The sequence below is a fragment of the Elephas maximus genome, chromosome 10, assembly GCF_024166365.1.
Source record: "Elephas maximus indicus isolate mEleMax1 chromosome 10, mEleMax1 primary haplotype, whole genome shotgun sequence".
Taxonomy (NCBI): Eukaryota; Metazoa; Chordata; class Mammalia; order Proboscidea; family Elephantidae; genus Elephas; species Elephas maximus.
In genome coordinates, this window is record NC_064828.1 from 84,401,132 (window position 1) to 84,421,324 (window position 20,193).

At 39.1% G+C, this 20,193-nt stretch overlaps 1 protein-coding gene across 19 annotated transcripts in view; it reads left to right on the forward strand.

The window, feature by feature from the left end:
• Positions 1-20,193, forward strand: part of SIPA1L1 (signal induced proliferation associated 1 like 1) — a 412,099-nt gene that overhangs the window by 310,057 nt on the left and 81,849 nt on the right. For all 19 annotated transcript variants that reach the window (XM_049898770.1, XM_049898772.1, XM_049898754.1 and 16 more), the window contains 2 exons: positions 15,250-15,353; positions 18,735-18,892. In XM_049898770.1, the coding sequence (XP_049754727.1) occupies positions 15,250-15,353; positions 18,735-18,892 (262 nt within the window). The remainder of the gene's footprint in view (positions 1-15,249; positions 15,354-18,734; positions 18,893-20,193) is intronic.

Below are 20,193 nucleotides of genomic sequence, written 5' to 3' on the forward strand. Positions count from 1 at the left end.
TGATTTCTCGTGTCAAGAAACACTTTTTTCAGTATAATCCTTAAAAAAAAAGAAAACGCTTTCCAGAACAAGTGTTCCCAAAGGGTCATTCCCTCTGAATGTGCCACTGTAAATGTTACTTAAAAAATCTGCTGATTTGTAATTTTCATCAAATTAAAATATTTTTTGCCTTTGTATCTGTCCTTATTTTTTCTGACCCCTTCCCCATTTCCTTCTGAGTCTCCAATTACACTCATATATCTGAGATTAATGGGGTTCTGTCCGTTTATTTTCAGCTATCTTTTACTCTATGCTTCAGTTTAGATAATTTCTATTAATGTCTTAAGTTCACTGCGGGTCTTTTGTTTTTGTTTTTTTCTTCCATAGTGTCTTAATCAGCTGTTAATCCAATCCAATAAAACTTTTACATCAGATATTGTAATTTTCAGACCCAGAAGTTGCATTTGGTTCTCTTTTTCTTTTATCTTCCGTTCCCTCCTCATTAGGTTCATATTGTCCTTTAAATTCTTGAACATATTTAATAATACCTTTTTTAAAAGTCCCCCATCTGCTAATTGCATCATCTCTGTCATTTGGGTCTCCTTTTAACTGATTATCTTCTGTTTTTGAATTACATTTTACTGCTTCCTCACATGTCTGATTATTTTTGATTGGATATCGGACATTGCAAATGTTTCATTGTTGAGTGTCTGGATTTTGTTACCTTCCTTAAAGAGTGTTGAGTTCTGTTTGGGCAAGCAGTCAAATTATGTACAGAACAGCTTGATTCTTCTGAGTCTCATTTTGTAAGCTTTATTAAGGTGTACCTAGAATAGCCTTTACTCTCTTGGTAATTCAGTGCTGCTACAAAGACACGACTTTTTTTTGCATGTGAATACCTGCATATTCAATAAGGTTTCTCTGCTCTGGCTGGTTTCAAATGTCTTCTAACCCTCTGTGAGCTGTGAAAATTGTTTTAGCTTACAATTCCCTGCTAATCGTTCTTTCCCTAAAAGCTTTTCTTGGCTCAGCTTTTGAAATCTCACTCTAAGTGCGTATGGCTTAGTATTTAGCCCAGGACTCAAAGGGACCTCAGTCCATGTTTCTGAATCTCTTTTGCTCTGTAGTTTTCTCTTCTTTGGTACTCTGTGCAGCAAATATCAGTTACTTCAGCCTTCCTGACCTCCTGTCTTCCTTGGTGAGACGACTATGCTGGCTTCCTCTTTCCTGTGCCATTGTCCCAAAAGTGCATCCAGGCGGAAAGCACTCATGATCATGTGGCTTACCTTGTTTGAGTTCTTTTTCTCAGAGATCGCTGTCATATGCTATCTGTAATATAGACTGTGTTATATAAAGTATCTGAACACAGTTGTTTTAGATATTTTGTCAGGTTTTCTAGTTATCATAGAAGGGCAAGTCCTGTATCAAGTATTCTGTCGTGGCTGGAAGTAGAAGTCCTAGGTGATTTTCATATATGACATCTCATGTAATATCCACAAACCCTTCTAGATACCAATTATCCCTATTTTACAGAATTGCCTCTTTTAGATTAATTAACATGCCCAAGATTATACAGTTAGTAAACAGTAGGGAAGTAGAACAGATTTCAGTGGTATGGTTAATCAAGTGTTCAGAGAAAGCATAAATGCACAGTGGAGCCCCAGGCCTCACCTTTGAGCCATACCTTCCCCTCTCTCAATCCCTTGGGATAAAAATATCCAGATCATCTCATGAGACAGTTCTGCTGTCATGTGTTACAATTATATTCAGAATCTTAGTACTTCAGTAAAGGAGGAAATGGCTCAGGGAAGTAAGGATTGATGGAACTATGGAACTATTTCTCCTTTTTCCCAATTTACTGAAAAAGTCCATTTTCCCATCTCAGAAACCTCTAGCAAACAAACTACAAATGTGCCTTGGGTTGGAACAATTCTGTCATGAAGAAATTTTCAGTGGTGGATTTTTTTTTTCTTCTGTATTTGGATGGCACAACCTCAAGATAATTACCATCCCCTCACACTACAGTAAACACAGAAATAAAGTTCCCACCCAGCAGTTTGTTATTTGAAAGCTAGAGACCACCCTCATCTTAGGCTATGCACATGAATTATTATTCGGGAAATTATTTCCTGACTAAGACTTGTTTGTCAAGTCAGCACATAGGAGACTTAGAGGCTCTTTGTGAAGCAGTCCCTCAAAGCCCTGCCTTCATTAACTTGTAATATTAGTGAATGTTTGTTGCTTCCCTCGTTTTTCATTAGTGCTGTAAAAGCAGTTGAGATTTAGAGTCTTAGAAGAGATGTAAGACTTTCCACAAAGAAAATGAATCTTTCTCTATTTGGAATGTTTAAACTTTGTTAGGAGAAGGGATAAATAAAGCTAGTGTTGTTCGAATGCTTTGCATACGCAAGGGGCAATTTGGAGTTCTAGAGACTGAGAATGAAGAAATGGAGTTCTAGAGACTATTTTTACTTTCTTAACTTTGAACTGTGTTATAGTGGAAGGTTTTACCTTTCGAGTGTTCCTGAGATACAGTTGGCAAAGAAAGTATATAAAAGACCCTGTTTAAGAGAACAGTACACTTTTTGCCTAGAGTCCACAAAATTGTAAATTCTAACCAACTCATTTATTAAGTATCTTTTATGGACTTTTACTTTCATATACATGGTTTCACTTCATCCTCATAACCGCAAGAATATAGAGAATTAGCAAAATGAAGTGACTTGTTTGTGGTAATTTAGCAAATGATCCTACTGGTACTCAAATTCAGATATTCTTACTTCCAAGTTGGGAATACAGGTAATTTTCAAGTGCCTTGCAAAGTGACAAGAAGGTAGGAGGTAGTAGTGGCTGACATCTCAGTACTACTCTTGCTCCATCTCTGTCTTTTTCTCTCATATTAGTGATTTTGAGAAGCCTGTAGCCCCAGGTACATACACATGGACACTCACACATTTCTTGAACTGACACAGTATGCATTTGCCTGTTGTGGCAACGAGTAATACCATAAAAAAAAAAATTAGCCCCCTATTTAACCTTATCCATAGTGAAATAAAGTAACCCATCTCCTGATCATGGCTAAAGGTATACTGAAAAAATGTTAGTAAATATCATAGATGCCGGAACAGGTAGAATTTTCCACTCAGGCAACTATTCTTCTCCAAATACCTTATTAGTTCACGAGTAAAGTAGTTAGTACCACAAGGACAGAAGCGTGCTTTGTGTTGAATGTGTGTCAGGGTTCCAGATGTGAATACCTATGCCAGTCTGTGCCTCTGAGCACTGGCCTCCGCATCTCTGGGCCCTGAAGCAGGGTTGCTTAGATGGGTGATCCTTCTGTATCAGACCCCAGCATGTTGTCTTATTGTTAGGTGCCGTCCAGTTGATTCCTATAGGACAGAGTAGAACTGCCCCAAAGGGTTTTCTAGGCTGTAAATCTTCGTGTGAGTAGATCGCCTTGTCTTTTCTCTCACGATTGGCTGTGGACTCAAACTGCCAGCCTTTCATTTAACAGCCAAGCACTTAAGCATTGTGCCACTAGGGCTCCTTAATTCCACCAGGGGGGCTTAAATGGATGGTTCCCGGTAACCAGGTGACTGTTAAATTTTTTCAAACTACGAATAGTGATAAGACCCAGAACATACCTGTGATTTTGCCTGGCATTTGATGTGTTCTATAATGGGAAGACATTTATAAACTGAATTTAAGTTGTCTTAGAGTTTAATCTCTGTGCATTTAGTTAATGAAATTATCTTTCTCTTTGTGTTTATAAATATTAAAAACTAGGAACTTCCCAAAAGTCAAATCGCATAGGCAGATTTTCTTTCATCTAGCTTTTTAAAACGAATCCTTTGTAACCAGGAAATAGCTATATAGAAGTCCATTTACTTTTTCCTGATTCAGATCCACATCACTCACACACACACACACTCACTCACACACACACACACTCACACCCTGTTATCACCCCAGGTGTAAACTACTTAAAAGTAAGATTTCAGCCAGACGACAAGTGAAGGATGATTATGGCTTTGACCATATTTGAAACAGCTTGTATAAGCTTATTAACCTGTTTGTGTTATCTTCAAATAGAAATGTTTAATATAGGATATTATCACTTACCTGTACCTTTTCAGGAAACCCTGGTGGCACAGTGGTTAAGATCTACGGCTGCTAACCAAAATGTCAGCAGTTCGAATCTGCCAGGTGCTCCTTGGAAACTCTGTGGGGCCATTCTACCCTGTCCTGTAGGGTCACTGTGAGTCGGAATCCACTCAGCAGCAATGAATTTGGTTTGGTTCGGTACTTTTTCAAAGCAACGGAAGAGTATTCTTATCCCTCAAATATTCAGTGTCGTCTTTGCATATTAGAAATTCTACTTTCTATGCCTTAACGGAGAGTACTGACCTTATTAGTGGAGATATATGCCATGTACTGGTAATGATAATCAGGAAGACCCATATTACATCTGAAGTTACTTTTTAAGTTTTAAAGCTCATTACAAATATGAACTAGCATCATCTTTCCATGTCTGCCCTACGAGTATATATTCACTTTAGAAATTGCTCAATATCTATTCTCTTCAGCCCGAGAAAAGGAGAAGAAATTGCAAACTGCTGCAATTACTGTTTATATAATCAGTGCCCTTTGCTGACTCATAATGACCCTATAGGACAGTAGAGCGGCCCCATAGGGTTTCCAAGGCTGTAATATTTACAGAAACAGACTGCCACATCTTTCTCCCGTGGAGCCACTGGTGAGTTCTAACCACCAGCCTTTTGGTTAGCTAAGCAGTTTAACCACTGTACCACCAGGGCTACTAGGTACATAATAGAGTAATGAAACCTGACTCAAACCAAAGCCAGACTCATTGCCATTGAGTTGATTCTGACTCATAGTGACCCTATAGGACAGAGTAGAACTGCCCTATAGGGTTCCTAACAGTTTCCGTAATTATTATGGATGCAGACTGCCACATCTTTGACCCGAGGAGCCGCTGGTGGGTTCAAACAGAGAGACCCTTTCAGTTAGCAGCCAAGCGCTTTAACCACTGCGCCACCAGGGCTCCTTAAACCTTACTAGGAAGGATGGAAAAAGAATGTTTGCTATATTTCCTGAAGACTTAAGCATTCGATGGTCTTATTACTGTATTTTTAATGACCCCGAAACCCTTTTATGCAACAGAGTCCCTGTGTCAAGTGCAGGAAAGCTGTGTTCTGAGAACTTGATCCATTTTGCCTTCTAAAATAGCTGTGAATAGCTTCCAGTTCCTCATGATTGTCTTTTTATTAAACTTTGCATTTTGAAAATGCATCCATTGTCTTTCAAATAGTATGGCTTGTTCAAAATAAGATTGAAATCCGTTTGAATGACTTTAGTGACTATGAATGTTTGGCATTTTTGAGAGAGGAAAACTGTTGTAACTCCTAGGAATCGTTTTGTATGTATTGCTGTTACTGCCATCAGGCTTTGGAAAGTGATTTAAACAAAACGAAAAACCACAAAACGTTCACTTACCACAGATGATACGTTTCTTTAGAATGGGTATAATTTTCTAATTTAATGTTTCATAGAACTTGTCGTTGTTTTGGCCCTAGTTTCAACTCTAAAATGATTGAAACTCTTTTCAGAGTATTTAAAATTATCAGCAAAGCTCTGGGGCTTTCAAAGGTCCCCAGAAAAAGGTTGGGCAAGTAGCATACATTTTTTAAAAAATGAGGAATGCAGAGGAAACAGAAATGGCTAGAAGTGGAAAAACAAATTATCTCCAGGGTTGTCTTCCACATCTGTTTGCCTGTCAGTAGTCCTTTTTGAATTAGACAGACATGTAAAGAAAAATGTAATAAATGAACACGGATGACAGTCTTTTTTTTCTAGTTCATTAACTTTGCCTCAGATTGACTTTTAAGTACATGTCAAAGCTGACACATTCACTTTTAAGTTTTAAAAAATGTACTAATCAATTCTACGGATACTTATAGCAAGGGTCCTTAACAATAGGTAAGTTCTCCATACTCAAGACTTAAATTATTCCATTAATAGGTACTTGATATAGTAATATGTTGCTTTTCTGTGGTGGTGGTCATTAACATTTAGAAGATGTTTTTCTTGGGGAGTTATATGTTGGTACATATTTTTGTAATTTTTAAAAATTAATGAATATATTCTTCTATTTTTAGCTTACTTTAAAACTTTTGCATTTATGCCTGCCTCAAAAATTGAGATCCTCTAACAAGCTCAAGGTTGAAACTGAGGGCTCTAGAGCATCTTTATAAATCTCTCTGCAAGTCACAATTGTGCTTATTCTTAGAGCAGTACCCAAAGGCAGTAGAGCTGCTGCATCAAGTCATCTGAGGGCATTTATTAAAAATAGATTCCCAGGCCCAGCCCAGTTCCCCCTCAGCAGCATTTCTGGGGGTGGGAATCTGCCTGTTAAGCTAGCTCCCCCAAGTGATGCTGTGCATGCTGAGTTTCGACAACTGCTTTTCGGTGCTGCTGGTTCTGTCCTGCAGCCTCATTCTCTAAAATCCAGTAAAGTGTTTGAGTCCTAAAAAAACGTGGTTGACGGAGCTTGAGTTTACCCAGAAGGAGTGCACCTCCATTCACTTTGCAGCTTGTAAATCCAGATACTTCCCTGTCAGTTGGGTACTTTATAACTCTCTGGTTTCCTGATATTTTGGTTACATTGATTCTGAAATTTTATTAATGATTAAGGGAGTAGAGGTTGGTTTTTTCCCTTAAGAATGGTGAGAACAGGATACACCCACGTCTTAAAATGGTTGGACATTTGCAGTAGTACTTTGTTCTTCAGTGTTACCATCTTAAGTTACCACCTATTTGTTACGAACAAAACAGTTCTCTTGTTTGAATCACAAGTATTAGAAAAGGGTGTTTTGTTTGTTTGTTTGTTTTGCTTTAGATGAAAGTTTATAGCTCAAGTTAATTTCTCATACAAAAATTTATACGCGTATCGTTACATGACCCTAGTTGCTATCCCTACAGTGTGACAGCACGCTTCTCCTTTCCACCCCGGATTTCCTGTGTCCACTCAAGCAGCTCCTGTCCCTTTCTGCCTTCTGATTTCGGCTCCGGACAGGAGCTGCCCATTTAGTCTCATGTATCTACTTGAACTAAGGAGCACATTCTTCACGAGTATTAGTCTATGTTGTTTTTTTTTTTTTTTAATTAATTTTTATTTAGCTTCAAGTGAACATTTACCATTCCAATCAGTCTGTCACATGTAGGTTTACATACATCTTACTCCCTTCTCCCACTTGCTCTCCCCCTATTGAGTCAGCCCTTTCAGTCTCTCGTTTCGTGCCAATTTTGCCATCTTCCCTCTCTCTCTATCTTCCCATCCCCCCTCCAGTCAAGAGTTGCCAACACACTCTCCAGTGTCCACCTGATTTAATTAGCTCACTCTTCATCAGCATCTCTCTTCCCCCCACTGACCAGTCCTTTTCATGCCTGATGAGTTCTCTTCGGGGATGGTTCCTGTCCTGTGCCATCAGAAGTTCTGGGGAGCATTGTCTCTGGGATTCCTCTAGTCGCAGTCATACCATTAGGTATGGTCTTTTTATGAGAATTTGGGGTCTGTATCCCATTGTTCTCCTGCTCCCTCAGGAGTTGTCTGTTGTGCTCCCTGACAGGGCAGACATCGATTGTGGCCGGGCACCAACTATTTCTTCTGGTCTCAGGATAATGTAGGTCTCTGGTTCATGTGGCCCTTTCTGTCTCTTGGGTTCTTAGTTGTCGTGTGACCTTGGTGTTCTTCCTTTGCCTTTGCTCCAGGTGGGTTAAGACCAATTGATGTATCTTAGATGGCCGCTGGCTGGCATTTAGGACCCCAGGCGCCACAATTCAAAGTGGGATGCAGAATGTTTTCATAATAGAATTATTTTGCCCATTGACTTAGAAGTCCCCTCAAACCAAGTTCCCCAGACCCCAGCCCCTGCTCCGCTGACCTTTGAAGCTTTCATTTTATCCCGGATACCTCTTTGCTTTTAGTCCAGTCCAATTAGGCTGACCTTCCTTGTATTGAGTGTTGTCTTTCCCTTCACTCAAAGCAGTTCTTATCTACAGATTGATCAACAAAAAGCCCTCTCCCTCCCTCCCTCCCTCCCCCCTTTGTAACCACAAAAGTATGTGTTCTTCTCCGTTTTTTCTCTTTCTCAAGATCTTATAATAGTGGTCTTATACAATATTTGTCCTTTTGCCTCTGACTCATTTCGCTCAGCGTAATGCCTTCCAGATTCCTCCATGTTATGAAATGTTTCAGAGATTCGTCACTGTTCTTTATCGATGCGTAGTATTCCATTGTGTGAATATACCACAATTTATTTACCCATTCATCCGTTGGCGGACATCTTGGTTGCTTACAGCTTTTTGCTATTGTAAACAGAGCTGCAATAAACATGGGTGTGCATATATCTGTTTGTGTGAAGGCTCTTGAATCTCTAGGGTATATTCCGAGGAGTGGGATTTCTGGGTTGTATGGTAGTTCTATTTCTAACTGTTTAAGATAACGCCAGATAGATTTCCAAAGTGGTTGTACCATTTTACAATCCCACCAGCAGTGTATGAGAGTTCCAGTCTCTCCGCAGCCTCTCCAACATTTATTATTTTGTGTTTTTTTGGATTAATGCCAGTCTAGTTGGTGTGAGATGGAATCTCATCGTAGTTTTAATTTGCATTTCTCTAATGGCTAATGATCGTGAGCATTTTCTCATGTATCTGTTGGCTGCCTGAATATCTTCTTTAGTGAAATGTGTGTTCATATCCTTTGCCCACTTCTTGATTGGGTTGTTTGTCTTTTTGTGGTTGAGTTTTGACAGAATCATGTAGATTTTAGAGATCAGGCGCTGGTCGGAGATGTCATAGCTGAATATTCTTTCCCAGTCTGTAGGTGGTTTTTTTACTCTTTTGGTGAAGTCTTTAGATGAGCATAGGTGTTTGATTTTTAGGAGCTCCCAGTTATCTGGTTTCTCTTCATCATTTTTGGTAATGTTTTGTATTCTGTTTATGCCCTGTATTAGGGCTCCTAGGGTTGTCCCTATTTTTTCTTCCATGATCTTTATCATTTTAGTCTTTATGTTTAGGTCTTTGATCCACTTGGAGTTAGTTTTTGTGCATGGTGTGAGGTATGGGTCCTGTTTCATTCTTTTGCAAATGGATATCCAGTTATGCCAGCACCATTTGTTAAAAAGACTATCATTTCCCCAATTGACTGACACTGGTCCTTTGTCAAATATCAGCTGCTCATACGTGGATGGATTTATATCTGGGTTCTCAATTCTGTTCCATTGGTCTATGTGCCTGTTGTTGTACCAGTACCAGGCTGTTTTGACTACTGTGGCTGTATAATAGGTCCTGAAATCAGGTAGAGTGAGGCCTCCCACTTTCTTCTTCTTTTTCAGTAGTGCTTTGCTTATCCGGGGGTTCTTTCCCTTCCATATGAAATTAGTGATTTGTTTCTCTATCCCCTTAAAATATGACATTGGTATTTGGATTGGAAGTGCGTTATATGTATAGATGGCTTTTGGTAGAATAGACATTTTTACTATGTTAAGTCTTCCTATCCATGAGCAGGGTATGTTTTTCCACTTAAGTATGTCCTTTTGAATTTCTTGTAGCAGAGTTTTATAGTTTTCTTTGTATAGGTCTTTTACATCCTTGGTAAGATTTCTTCCTAAGTATTTTATCTTCTTGGGGGCTACTGTGAATGGTATTGATTTGGTTATTTCCTCTTCGGTGTTCTTTTTGTTGATGTAGAGGAATCCAAGTGATTTTTGTATGTTTATTTTATAACCTGATACTCTTCCAAACTCTTCTATTAGTTTCAGTAGTTTTCTGGAGGATTCCTTAGGGTTTTCCATGTATCCGATCATGTCATCTGCAAATAGTGATAGCTTTACTTCCTCCTTGCCAATCTGGATACCCTTTATTTCTTTGTCTAGCCTAATTGCCCTGGCTAGGACTTCAAGTACGATGTTGAATAAGAGCGGTGATAAAGGGCATCCTCATCTGGTTCCCGTTCTCAAGGGAAATGCTTTCAAGTTCTCTCCATTTAGAGTGATATTGGCTGTTGGCTTTGCATAGATGCCCTTTATTATGTTGAGGAATTTTCCTTCAATTCCTATTTTGGTAAGAGTTTTTATCATAAATGCGTGTTGACCTTTGTCAAATGCCTTTTCTGCATCTATTGATACGATCATGTGGTTTTTATCTTTTGTTTTATTTATGTGATGGATTACATTAATGGTTTTTCTGATATTAAACCAGCGTTGCATACCTGGTATAAATCCCACTTGATCAGGGTGAATTATTTTTTTGACGTGTTGTTGGATTCTATTGGCTAGAATTTTGTTGAGGATTTTTGCATCTATGTTCATGAGGGATATAGGTCTATCATTTTCTTTTTTTGTAATGTCTTTACCTGGTTTTGGTATCAGGGAGATGGTGGCTTCATAGAATGAGTTGGGTAGTATTCCGTCTTTTTCTATGCTTTGAAATACCTTCAGTAGTAATGGTGTTAAGTCTTCTCTGAAGGTTTGGTAGAACTCTGCAGTGAAGCCGTCTGGGCCAGGACTTTTTTTTGTTAGAAGTTTTTTGATTACCGTTTCAATCTCTTTTTTTGTTATGGGTCTATTTAGTTGTTCTACTTCTGAATGTGTTAGTTTAGGTAGGTAGTATTGTTCCAAGAATTTATCCATTTCTTCTAGGTTTTCAAATTTGTTAGAATACAATTTTACGTAGTAATCTGAAATGATTCTTTTAATTTCATTTGGCTCTGTTGTGATGTGGTCCTTCTTGTTTCTTATTCGGGTTATTTGTTTCCTTTCCTGTTTTTCTTTAGTCAGTCTAGCCATTGGTTTATCAATTTTGTTAATTTTTTCAAAGAACCAGCTTTTGGATTTGTTAATTCTTTCAATTGTTTTTCTGTTCTCTAATTCATTTAGTTCAGCACTAATTTTTATTATTTGTTTTCTTCTGGTGCCTGATGGGTTCTTTTGTTGCTCACTTTCTATTTGTTCAACTTGTCAGGACAGTTCTCTGATTTTGGCTCTTCTTTTTGTATGTGTGCATTTATCGATATAAATTGGCCTCTGAGCACTGCTTTTGCTGTGTCCCAGAGGTTTTGATAGGAAGTATTTTCATTCTCGTTGCTTTCTAAGAATTTCCTTGTTCCTCCTTGATGTCTTCTATAACCCAGTCTTTTTTCAGGAGGGTATTGTTCATTTTCCAAGTATTTGATTTCTTTTCCCTAGTTTTTCTGTTATTGATTTCTAGCTTCATTGCCTTGTGGTCTGAGAAGATGCTTTGTAATATTTCGATGTTTTGGATTCTGCAAAGATTCGTTTTATGACCTAATATGTGGTCTATTCTAGAGAATGTTCCATGTGCGCTAGAAAAGAAAGTATATTTTGCAGCAGTTGGGTGGAGAGTTCTGTATAAGTCAGTGAGGTCAAGTTGGTTGATTGTTGTAAGTAGGTCTTCCGTGTCTCTGTTGAGCTTCTTACTGTGTGTCCTGTCCTTCTCCGAAAGTGGTGTGTTGAAGTCTCCTGCTATAAATGTGGAGGTGTCTATCTCACTTTTCAATTCTGTTAAAATTTGATTTATGTATCTTGCAGCCCTGTCATTGGGTGCATAAATATTTAATATGGTTATGTCTTCCTGATCAATTGTCCCTTTTATCATTATATAGTGTCCTTCTTTATCCTTTGTGGTGGATTTAAGTCTAAAGTCTATTTTGTCAGAAATTAATATTGCTACTCTTCTTTTTTGCTTATTGTTTGCTTGGTATACTTTTTTCCATCCTTTGAGTTTTAGTTTGTTTGTGTCTCTAAGTCTAAGGTGTGTCTCTTGTAGGCAGCATATAGATGGATCGTGTTTCTTTATCCAGTCTGTGACTCTCTTTCTCTTTATTGGTGCATTTAGTCCATTTACATTCAGGGTAATTATAGATAAATAAGTTTTTAGTGCTGTCATTTTGATGCCTTTTTATGTGTGTTGTTGACAATTTCATTTTTCCACATACTTTTTTGTGCTGAGACGTTTTTCTTAGCAGCTTGTGAGATCCTCATTTTCATAATGGTTAACTTTATGTTTGTTGAGTCGTTACGTTTTTCTTGGCTTTTTTCTTGAGTTATGGAGCTGATATTCCTTTTTGTGGTTACCTTATTATTTACCCCTATTTTTCTAAGTAAAAACCTAACTTGTATCGTTGTATATCGCCTTGTATCACTCTCCATCTGGCAGTTCAATGTCTCCTATATTTAGTCCCTCTTTTGGATTATTATGATCATTTATCTATTGATTTCCATGCGTTCCTGTTATGTGTATTATTTTGTTTATTTATTTTTTAGAATTAATCTTAATTTGTTTGTTTTTGTGCTTTCCCTATTTGAGTTGCGTTGATATCAGGACGTTCTGTTTTGTGACCTTGTATTGTGCTGGTACCTGATATTATTGGTCATCAGGCCAAACAATCTCCTTTAGCATTTCTTGCAGTCTTGGTTTAGTTTTTGCAAATTCTCTAAACTTGTGTTTATCTGTAAATATCTTAATTTCTCCTTCATATTTCAGAGAGAGTTTTGCTGGATATATGATCCTTGGTTGGCAGTTTTTCTCCTTCAGTGCTCTGTATACGTCGTCCCATTCCCTTCTTGCCTGCATGGTTTCTGCTGAGTAGTCTGAACTTACTCTTACTGATTCTCCCTTGAAGGAAACCTTTCTTTTCTCCCTGGCTGCTTTTAAAATTTTCTGTTTATCTTTGGTTTTGGCAAATTTGATGATGATATGTCTTGGTGTTTTTCTTTTTGGATCAATCTTAAATGGAGTTCGATGAGCATCTTGAATAGATATCCTTTCGTCTTTCATGATGTCAGGGAAGTTTTGTGTCAGGAGTTCTTCAACTATTTTCTCTGTGTTTTCTGTCCCCCCTCCCTGTTCTGGGACTCCAATCACTCGCAAGTTATCCTTCTTGATAGAGTACCACATGATTCTTAGGGTTTCTTCATTTTTTTTTAATTCTTTTATCTGATTTTTTTTCAGCTATGTTGGTGTTGATTCACTGGTCCTCCAGAAGTCCCAGTCTACATTCTAATTGCTCAAGTCTGCTCCTCTGACTTTCTATTGCGTTGTCTAATTCTGTAATTTTATTGTTAATCTTTTGGATTTCTACATGCTGTCTCTCTATGGATTCTTGCAACTTATTAATTTTTCCACTATGTTCTTGAATAATCTTTTTGAGTTCTTCAACAGTTTTATCAGTGTGTTCTTGGCTTTTTCTGCAGTTATCCTAATTTCATTTGTGATATCTTTAAGCATTCTGTAAATTAGTTTTTTATATTCTGTATCTGATAATTCCAGGATTGTATCTTCATTTGGGAAAGATTTTGATTCTTTTGTTTGGGGGGTTGGAGAAGCTGTCATGGTCTGTTTCTTTATGTGGTTTGATATGGACTGCTGTCTCCGAGCCATCTCTGGGAAACTAGATTTTCCAGCTAATCAGCTATAAAGAAATGCAGTCCGATCCCTATCAGAGTTCTCCCTCTGGCTCAGGCTATTCGGATGTTAATGGAGCCGCCTGGGGAGGGTGTGGGAGGGATCAGAGAGCTAGGAGTGTAGCACCACAGAATATAGAGCTGATCCCCGCGTTCACGCTCCGCCCCCATCCGCCAAAATCTCGGCGGGACGGCTTCCCGGCTGGGACACTTCTCTCCCCGCTCCGAGACCTGTCACTTCCTTCCGGGGACCTCTCCCTCCGGTGCGCCGCACTGCTCGCGCGAACTGAGTGGGCGTTGCCCACACGAATGGGTGGGCCCGCCCCCGGGGTCTATTCAGGAGAATATAATTGGACCCTGCGCTCACGCCCCGCCCGCGCTTGCCCAAATCCCAGCAGGGTGGCTCCCCGGCTGGGACGCTGCTTTCCCCGCTCCAAGACCAGTCACTTCCTCCCAGGGACTTCTCCCTCCGGTGTGCCGCACAGCTCTCGCGAACTGGGTGGGCATCGCCCACACGAACGGGTGGGCCCGCCCCTGGGGTCTATTCAGGGGAATATAATTGGACCCCGCGCTCACGCCCCGCCCGCGTGCGCCCAAATCCCAGCGGGACGGCTCCCCGGCTGGGACGCTGCTCTCCCCGCTCCAAGATCAGTCACTGCCTCCCGGGTGCTTCTCCCTCTGGCTGCGCCGCTACGCCGCCTGCGCCAACCAGCTAGACTCCTTCCCGGGATGGGTTTGGGGGGGGTAGGGCTGGGTCCCTTGTCTGTGCCGTCTGCCCCCCTGGGTTCTGCCCCAGATCGGGCTCCGAAGTTCACCTGCCTGGTACGCTGGCTCCTAGTTCTGGAAACGGTCACTGTCTGCCCGTATTTGTTCGTTTTCCATCTCTAAGTCTGTGTTTGTTGTTCAGAGTTCGTAGATTGTTATGTATGTGATCGATTCACTTGTTTTTCCGAGTCTTTGTTGCAAGAGGGATCCGCGGTAGCATCCACCTAGTCTGCCATCTTGGCCCCGCCTCCTAGTCTGTGTTTTGTAGCCCAGTCTAATCTTTGTCTGAAGAGTTGGCTTCCGGGATGGTTTTAGTTCTTGGTTAAGAGAGAGTCCAGGGGCCATGTCTTCTGAAGATCCTCTAGTCTGAGAGAAAAGGGCTTCTTAACTTGGTACCTGTAGATGGAATTCAGGGGTCTGTGTACTTAGATAAGGAATAATTAGATCTCTATTTTCCCCGAGCCCTTATTGAAATTTAGCATTTGCTTCAATTATGAATGTAGGCAGTAAGCTACAGTAGAATAAGCTGTACTTGTGGTCTTGTCACCAATAGAAATCACAGATATTTGTATGTCATGTTATCTGTTGTTACAGATATCTCAAAACACTGCTTATGCTTACCATTACTTCAAAATTATAGAAGTCATTAAACCGGATGCTAAATCTTGTTATAAATCTTGTGCTAGTATAGCATATATCTATGTTTTTTACTTCTGGTAATGGCATTTTTCAATATAATTGATTTCTGTTGAAATCTTAATGTGTTTTATTTTACACATTTGTAAATATTATTCTGAGAAGGGGCCCATAAGTTTCACTGTGCTGCTAAAAGGGATCAGGTACCAAAAAAGGGTTAAAAGCACCTCTACTGGATTCTTACCTAGGATCTTTTTATTCTAAGCCATTTCCTTTTTTTAAGGTTTTCCTCTTAAATGAATTATTTTTTCAAATCATATAGTTACTTCATCATTTTTATATATATATGTATTTTTTACTGTAGCTGACTCCACTGGAACTCATTCTCTGTATACGACATACAAAGATTATGAAATCATGTTCCATGTTTCTACCATGCTGCCCTACACACCTAACAACAAGCAACAGGTGAGAGATACTTGTGTTCTCTGTGTTTTCACCCTCCTTTCATTTTCCTCAGAAGCCTAAGTGGCAAGTTTGTAAAATCTTGAACTAGAATCTAATGTTGCACCTGTCGCAGCAGCAGGAAGCTTTGTCCTTTGTGGAAGTAAGGAATAGCAAACGAGCTGAAAACAAATGAAGAGACACAAATTCTAGGTTAACAGCCAGCTGGATGGCTTTGTGAATTAATCATTTGCTTTTCACCCACGGGGATTGAGGTTTTCATGAAATCTGAAGAGAACAAGTTGAAATCATGGTGATTAGATGACTCTGCAGGGCTGCAAAGAACATATGAGTGGGTGAAGTTTCATCTCAAGAGGCCAGTGTACAGAAGCAGGAAAGTACTGATGTTTCATTTCAGATTTTAAAGGAGGTTCAGTATGCTGACTTGGAGAGAAATAAAAATAAATGTCATTGGGATCTCAAAATAATGTTCTTTCCTAATGTGTTCATCAGGATATAGCAAGGAACATGAATAACAATTGCGTGTGTGTACATTGTATACAGAGTTTCTTTTAGAAAGATCTGAAAGCACAATGCCTATTACTAAAATGTAGTTAGTGGTTGAGTTTCTGGGTGATGCAAATGGTTAAGCACTGGGCTACTAACTGAAATGTTGGCTGTTTGAACCCACCCAGAGGAGCTTTGGAAGAAAGACCTGGTGATCTGCTTTCTAAAGGTGACAGCCATGAAGACCCTATGGAGTGCAATTCTATGCTGGAACACATGGGTTCACCATGAGTTGAAATTGACTCATGGCAGCTGGCGTGGGTGTTTTGGTTTTGCTTTCTTGGTTTAGTAAGTGATTAGATGGTAAAATGCAGAAACTAAGAAGTGATGGATTGTTACAGAGCAAAATGGAAGCTGGTAGTATTGTTTTATAGAGTATGGTAGTTACTAGTTTTTTAAAAATATCTCAGGATAAATGATACAAAACTGAAATTTAGAAGAATCAGAGAGCTAACAAAACCTCCTTTCAATAGCTTTTACAAACATGAGCCAGTCCGGTTTTATTTCTGCCCTTAAAATGGGTATAGATTTTGTTACTGTCAGTTGTTGTGCTAATAGAGCACAGGCCAGCTGCAGACGTTAACCAAACACTGATTTAATCTAGCACTTCATCACTTTGGGCTTGATTAAATCACAGGTCTACCTAACAAAATTTTGCCTTTCGTTATTTTCATTACTTTTACCAGAGTAATCAGAAATAGGAAGCAAAGCAATGAATCAGCTATAAATTTGAAAAAAAAAAAAAAAAAACCTGTTTTAAGATAAACTTCCTGATCTGGACTTTGTTGAAGATTTTTTTAACGCAAATTCCAAGTTCTCGATTTCTCTGGGTAAAAAATATCACGCTAAGTAAAATATAATAGACTTCTTATTCTGACTAGTCAGTAGACAGAAATTTTTTTTTTAATTGTACTTTAGATGAAGGTTTACAGAGCAAACTAGTTTCTCATTAAACAGTTAGTAAACGTATGGTTTTATGACATTGGTTAACAACCCCATGACATGTGAACACTCTCCCTTCTCGACCTTGAGTTCTGTATTACCAGCTTTCCTGTCCCATCTTGCTTTCTAGTCCTTGCCCCTGGTCTGGTATGCCCCTTTAGTCTCGTTTTGTTTTATGGGCCATCTAATCTTTGGCTAAAGGGTGAACCTCAAGAGTGACTTCATTACTGAGCTGAAAGAGTGTCTGGGGCCGTATTCTCAGGGTTTCTCCAGTCTCTAGACAGAAATTTTTAAGAACATTAATGTGTCATCTTTAAAGGGGAAATAAAGGCTTATTCTAATTGATCACACAGAAGAGTGGGGAGATTTGTGGGGGAAAAAATGTAGTAATGAGATTTAGATTAATTGCCGTATTTCTAACTAAGTAGATTTACATGAGGCAGAGTGAGTTTGCATTTACATGGAACAATACCTAAATTATTTCATTTTAGGGTCCCTTATTAAGATATTAATATTTCACATTATGCCATATTTTGAAGAAAGGATCATATTGCAGGAAAAAGACAGATAATTTCCGCAGGAACGGCTTAGTAGATAGACATGCTGAATATTTGTCTAAGATTCCGATTAGATTAATAATCTTTGATTATCACTGTATTCTATATAATATTCAATACAGAGTATCCTTTATTTCAGTAACATTTGCTTATATGTCATGTTTAGAAATAAAGTAAACTTCTACTTTAGAAAATAATTTGGGATGCTTTAAAAATTCTTAAATTTAAAGGACATTTCCCTAGCACTGTAACTCCCAATTCTCAACCCTAATCTAAAAGGTTGTTGTTTCTCCCAGCTGGCAGCTAGTACTGGATCATTGGTTTTACTGGCATGTAATTTGTGTGCCTTAACGTCACCAAACCAAACAAAAGCAAACCTAATAAGCCGATCCCAATTTATAGCGACCCTATAGGACAGTAGAACTGCCCCCATAGGGTTTCCAAGGAGTGGCTGGTGGATTTGAACTGCTGACCTTTTGGTTAGCAGCCTGAATTCTTAACCACTGTACCACCAGGGTGTCACCAGATAACTAAAAAAATAAACATGCGGGCTTAGTTCTAGTGGATAGTTTATATAAATATGCTGCGTTGAGTTATTTTCCTTCTTTTAAAAGGGTCCATATAATATGAGAAATACAAGTTTTGTTAGTTTTTCTGTATGCTTTTGAATTAAACTGTCTAATAAATGCATCCTGAAAGGCACTGGCCTCGGAGGATTTGGGGTGCCTGAATTTCGAGGCCCTCAGTCCAGAACACCATTTCATGTGAAACAGCAGGTGGTCTTTTTAAAGAGTGTTCACTGTAATTAAAGCAGCTACTTAAACTTGAAATTTAACCTGCTTTTGAATTGTTAAAACATTGCAGAATGCTATTAATTTCTACATTACCAGCTTGTGCCACAAAAAGTGTATCAGAAACTGCCTTAGCCGCATATCCTTTAAATGAAGCCAGGTAATCCAGAACATAAATTGCATTGTAATTACTTTGACTGTTCCCGTCTCTAAAAATCTTCCCTATGGTAAGTTTCTTCCTTATAGGAAAATGAATCAAAGCGTTGTTCTAGAAACTGAGGATCTGGAGATGCTGGAGCTTGGCGTAATATGCCAGGTATTGGTTAGATCCATGTGAATGGGCTCTGCTTTTGTGCAAATTGCAGAATATCCGTTTTCATGTTCTTCCTTGAAGAAATGAAAAGAGAGGCTAAAATACTGAAAATAACTATGGATTACCTACCCTGATGTGCACTAATTAGTAATGAATATTTTAAATACGGTTACGTAAGGGAATAGGCGGGGGAGCAGAAAGTCATTTATGTTGTTTATTTGTTTTTTTCTTTTAGCTCCTACGCAAGCGGCACATTGGAAATGATATCGTAACAATAGTTTTCCAAGAACCAGGAGCACAGCCATTCAGCCCGAAAAACATTCGTTCCCACTTTCAGCATGTTTTCGTCATTGTCAGGGTTCACAACCCCTGCACGGACAGTGTCTGTTACAGGTATTGGTGCTACAACAGAGGGTCCCCATCCAGCTCTGCTTCCCCAACTGGAAATGGGACGTCTGTTACTGTTTATTTTTGTCTTTGCACTATGCATGCAGATAGCCAAATTCACATGATGACATAACCTGATGGCATTGACATTCCTCAGACATGTTGGTTAGACACCTGCTGTTGCCATTTGCACTTCCTCCTTAGGTGATGCCCTTCATCCATACCATCTGGTTACCCACCAACTAATTACTCATAATGCTAATTATATTTTGCTTTTGGCATGGTGAGAGCAGAGAAGAGTGATCATAATAAATAGTTGAGAGGTTCATTTTAAAAAATTATTATTAGAAAGACCCAAAGCTACTGCAATCTTAGATGCATTTTATACCTTACTAAGCATTGATGGTAAAGCTGTTTCAGTGTCACTTGTTGACCTTGACTCATGATTATTAGAATTCAGGTATCTATCTACAGAGGCCTTTACAAGGTGTTGAAGAGGATAAGGACGTGATACTGGGTTGATAGGGACATAGTGCCAAGACAATATATGAAGATATTTTAGCATTTTTAAGATACTTGTAATATGAATCTCTCCTTTCAGAGAATGAAATTTTTAGCATATCTTTGCATCCCTAAAATTTTGAAGATTAGACTTCGTTAGCTTTGTATAGTTGTTACTGAAGTAACATAGCCACCTACACAGCAGGTGACCTACGCAAACTTATATTGGTTTGTGAGGCCCACAGCTGTCTAATTCTAGGGGTAATGCAAGTTAATAAGCAAGTGTAGTTCAGGGAACAAAACAAATGGTTACGTTGGACTTCTTCGACCCCTTCTCTAACTGCCGCCGTCCTTGTACGTGTCATAGGAGTTAACGTTTGTTGAACTCCTTTTATAAATGCACCACTATTCTGGGTATTTTACATATGTTGCCTCAGTTAATCTTTAAAAAACCTGTGTGATAGGTACTGTTTTTATCCCCGTTTTCAGATGAGGAAATTTAAGCACAAGGGGGCAAGGTAACTTGCCTGAGGTGGGCTGGCTCAGAGAAGGCAGAGTTTAGATTCGAGCTCAGTAAGTCTGATTCTAGAGCCCAGTCTCTGAACTGCCCTGCTGTGCTGCCTCTCTCACATGCTGTGTGAAGGGCGGGTGTTTGCAGCCCTTGCTGCTGACGTATGAGCCGTTCCAGAACTTCTTGGGTACTAAGCCTATGTGAAAACCCAAGGCCCAGGGAGGTCTATAGTTTCCTAGCCTTGTGGGGTGGAAACTCCAACAGTGGAGACCTAAATCTGAAGCTTCTTCAGTCT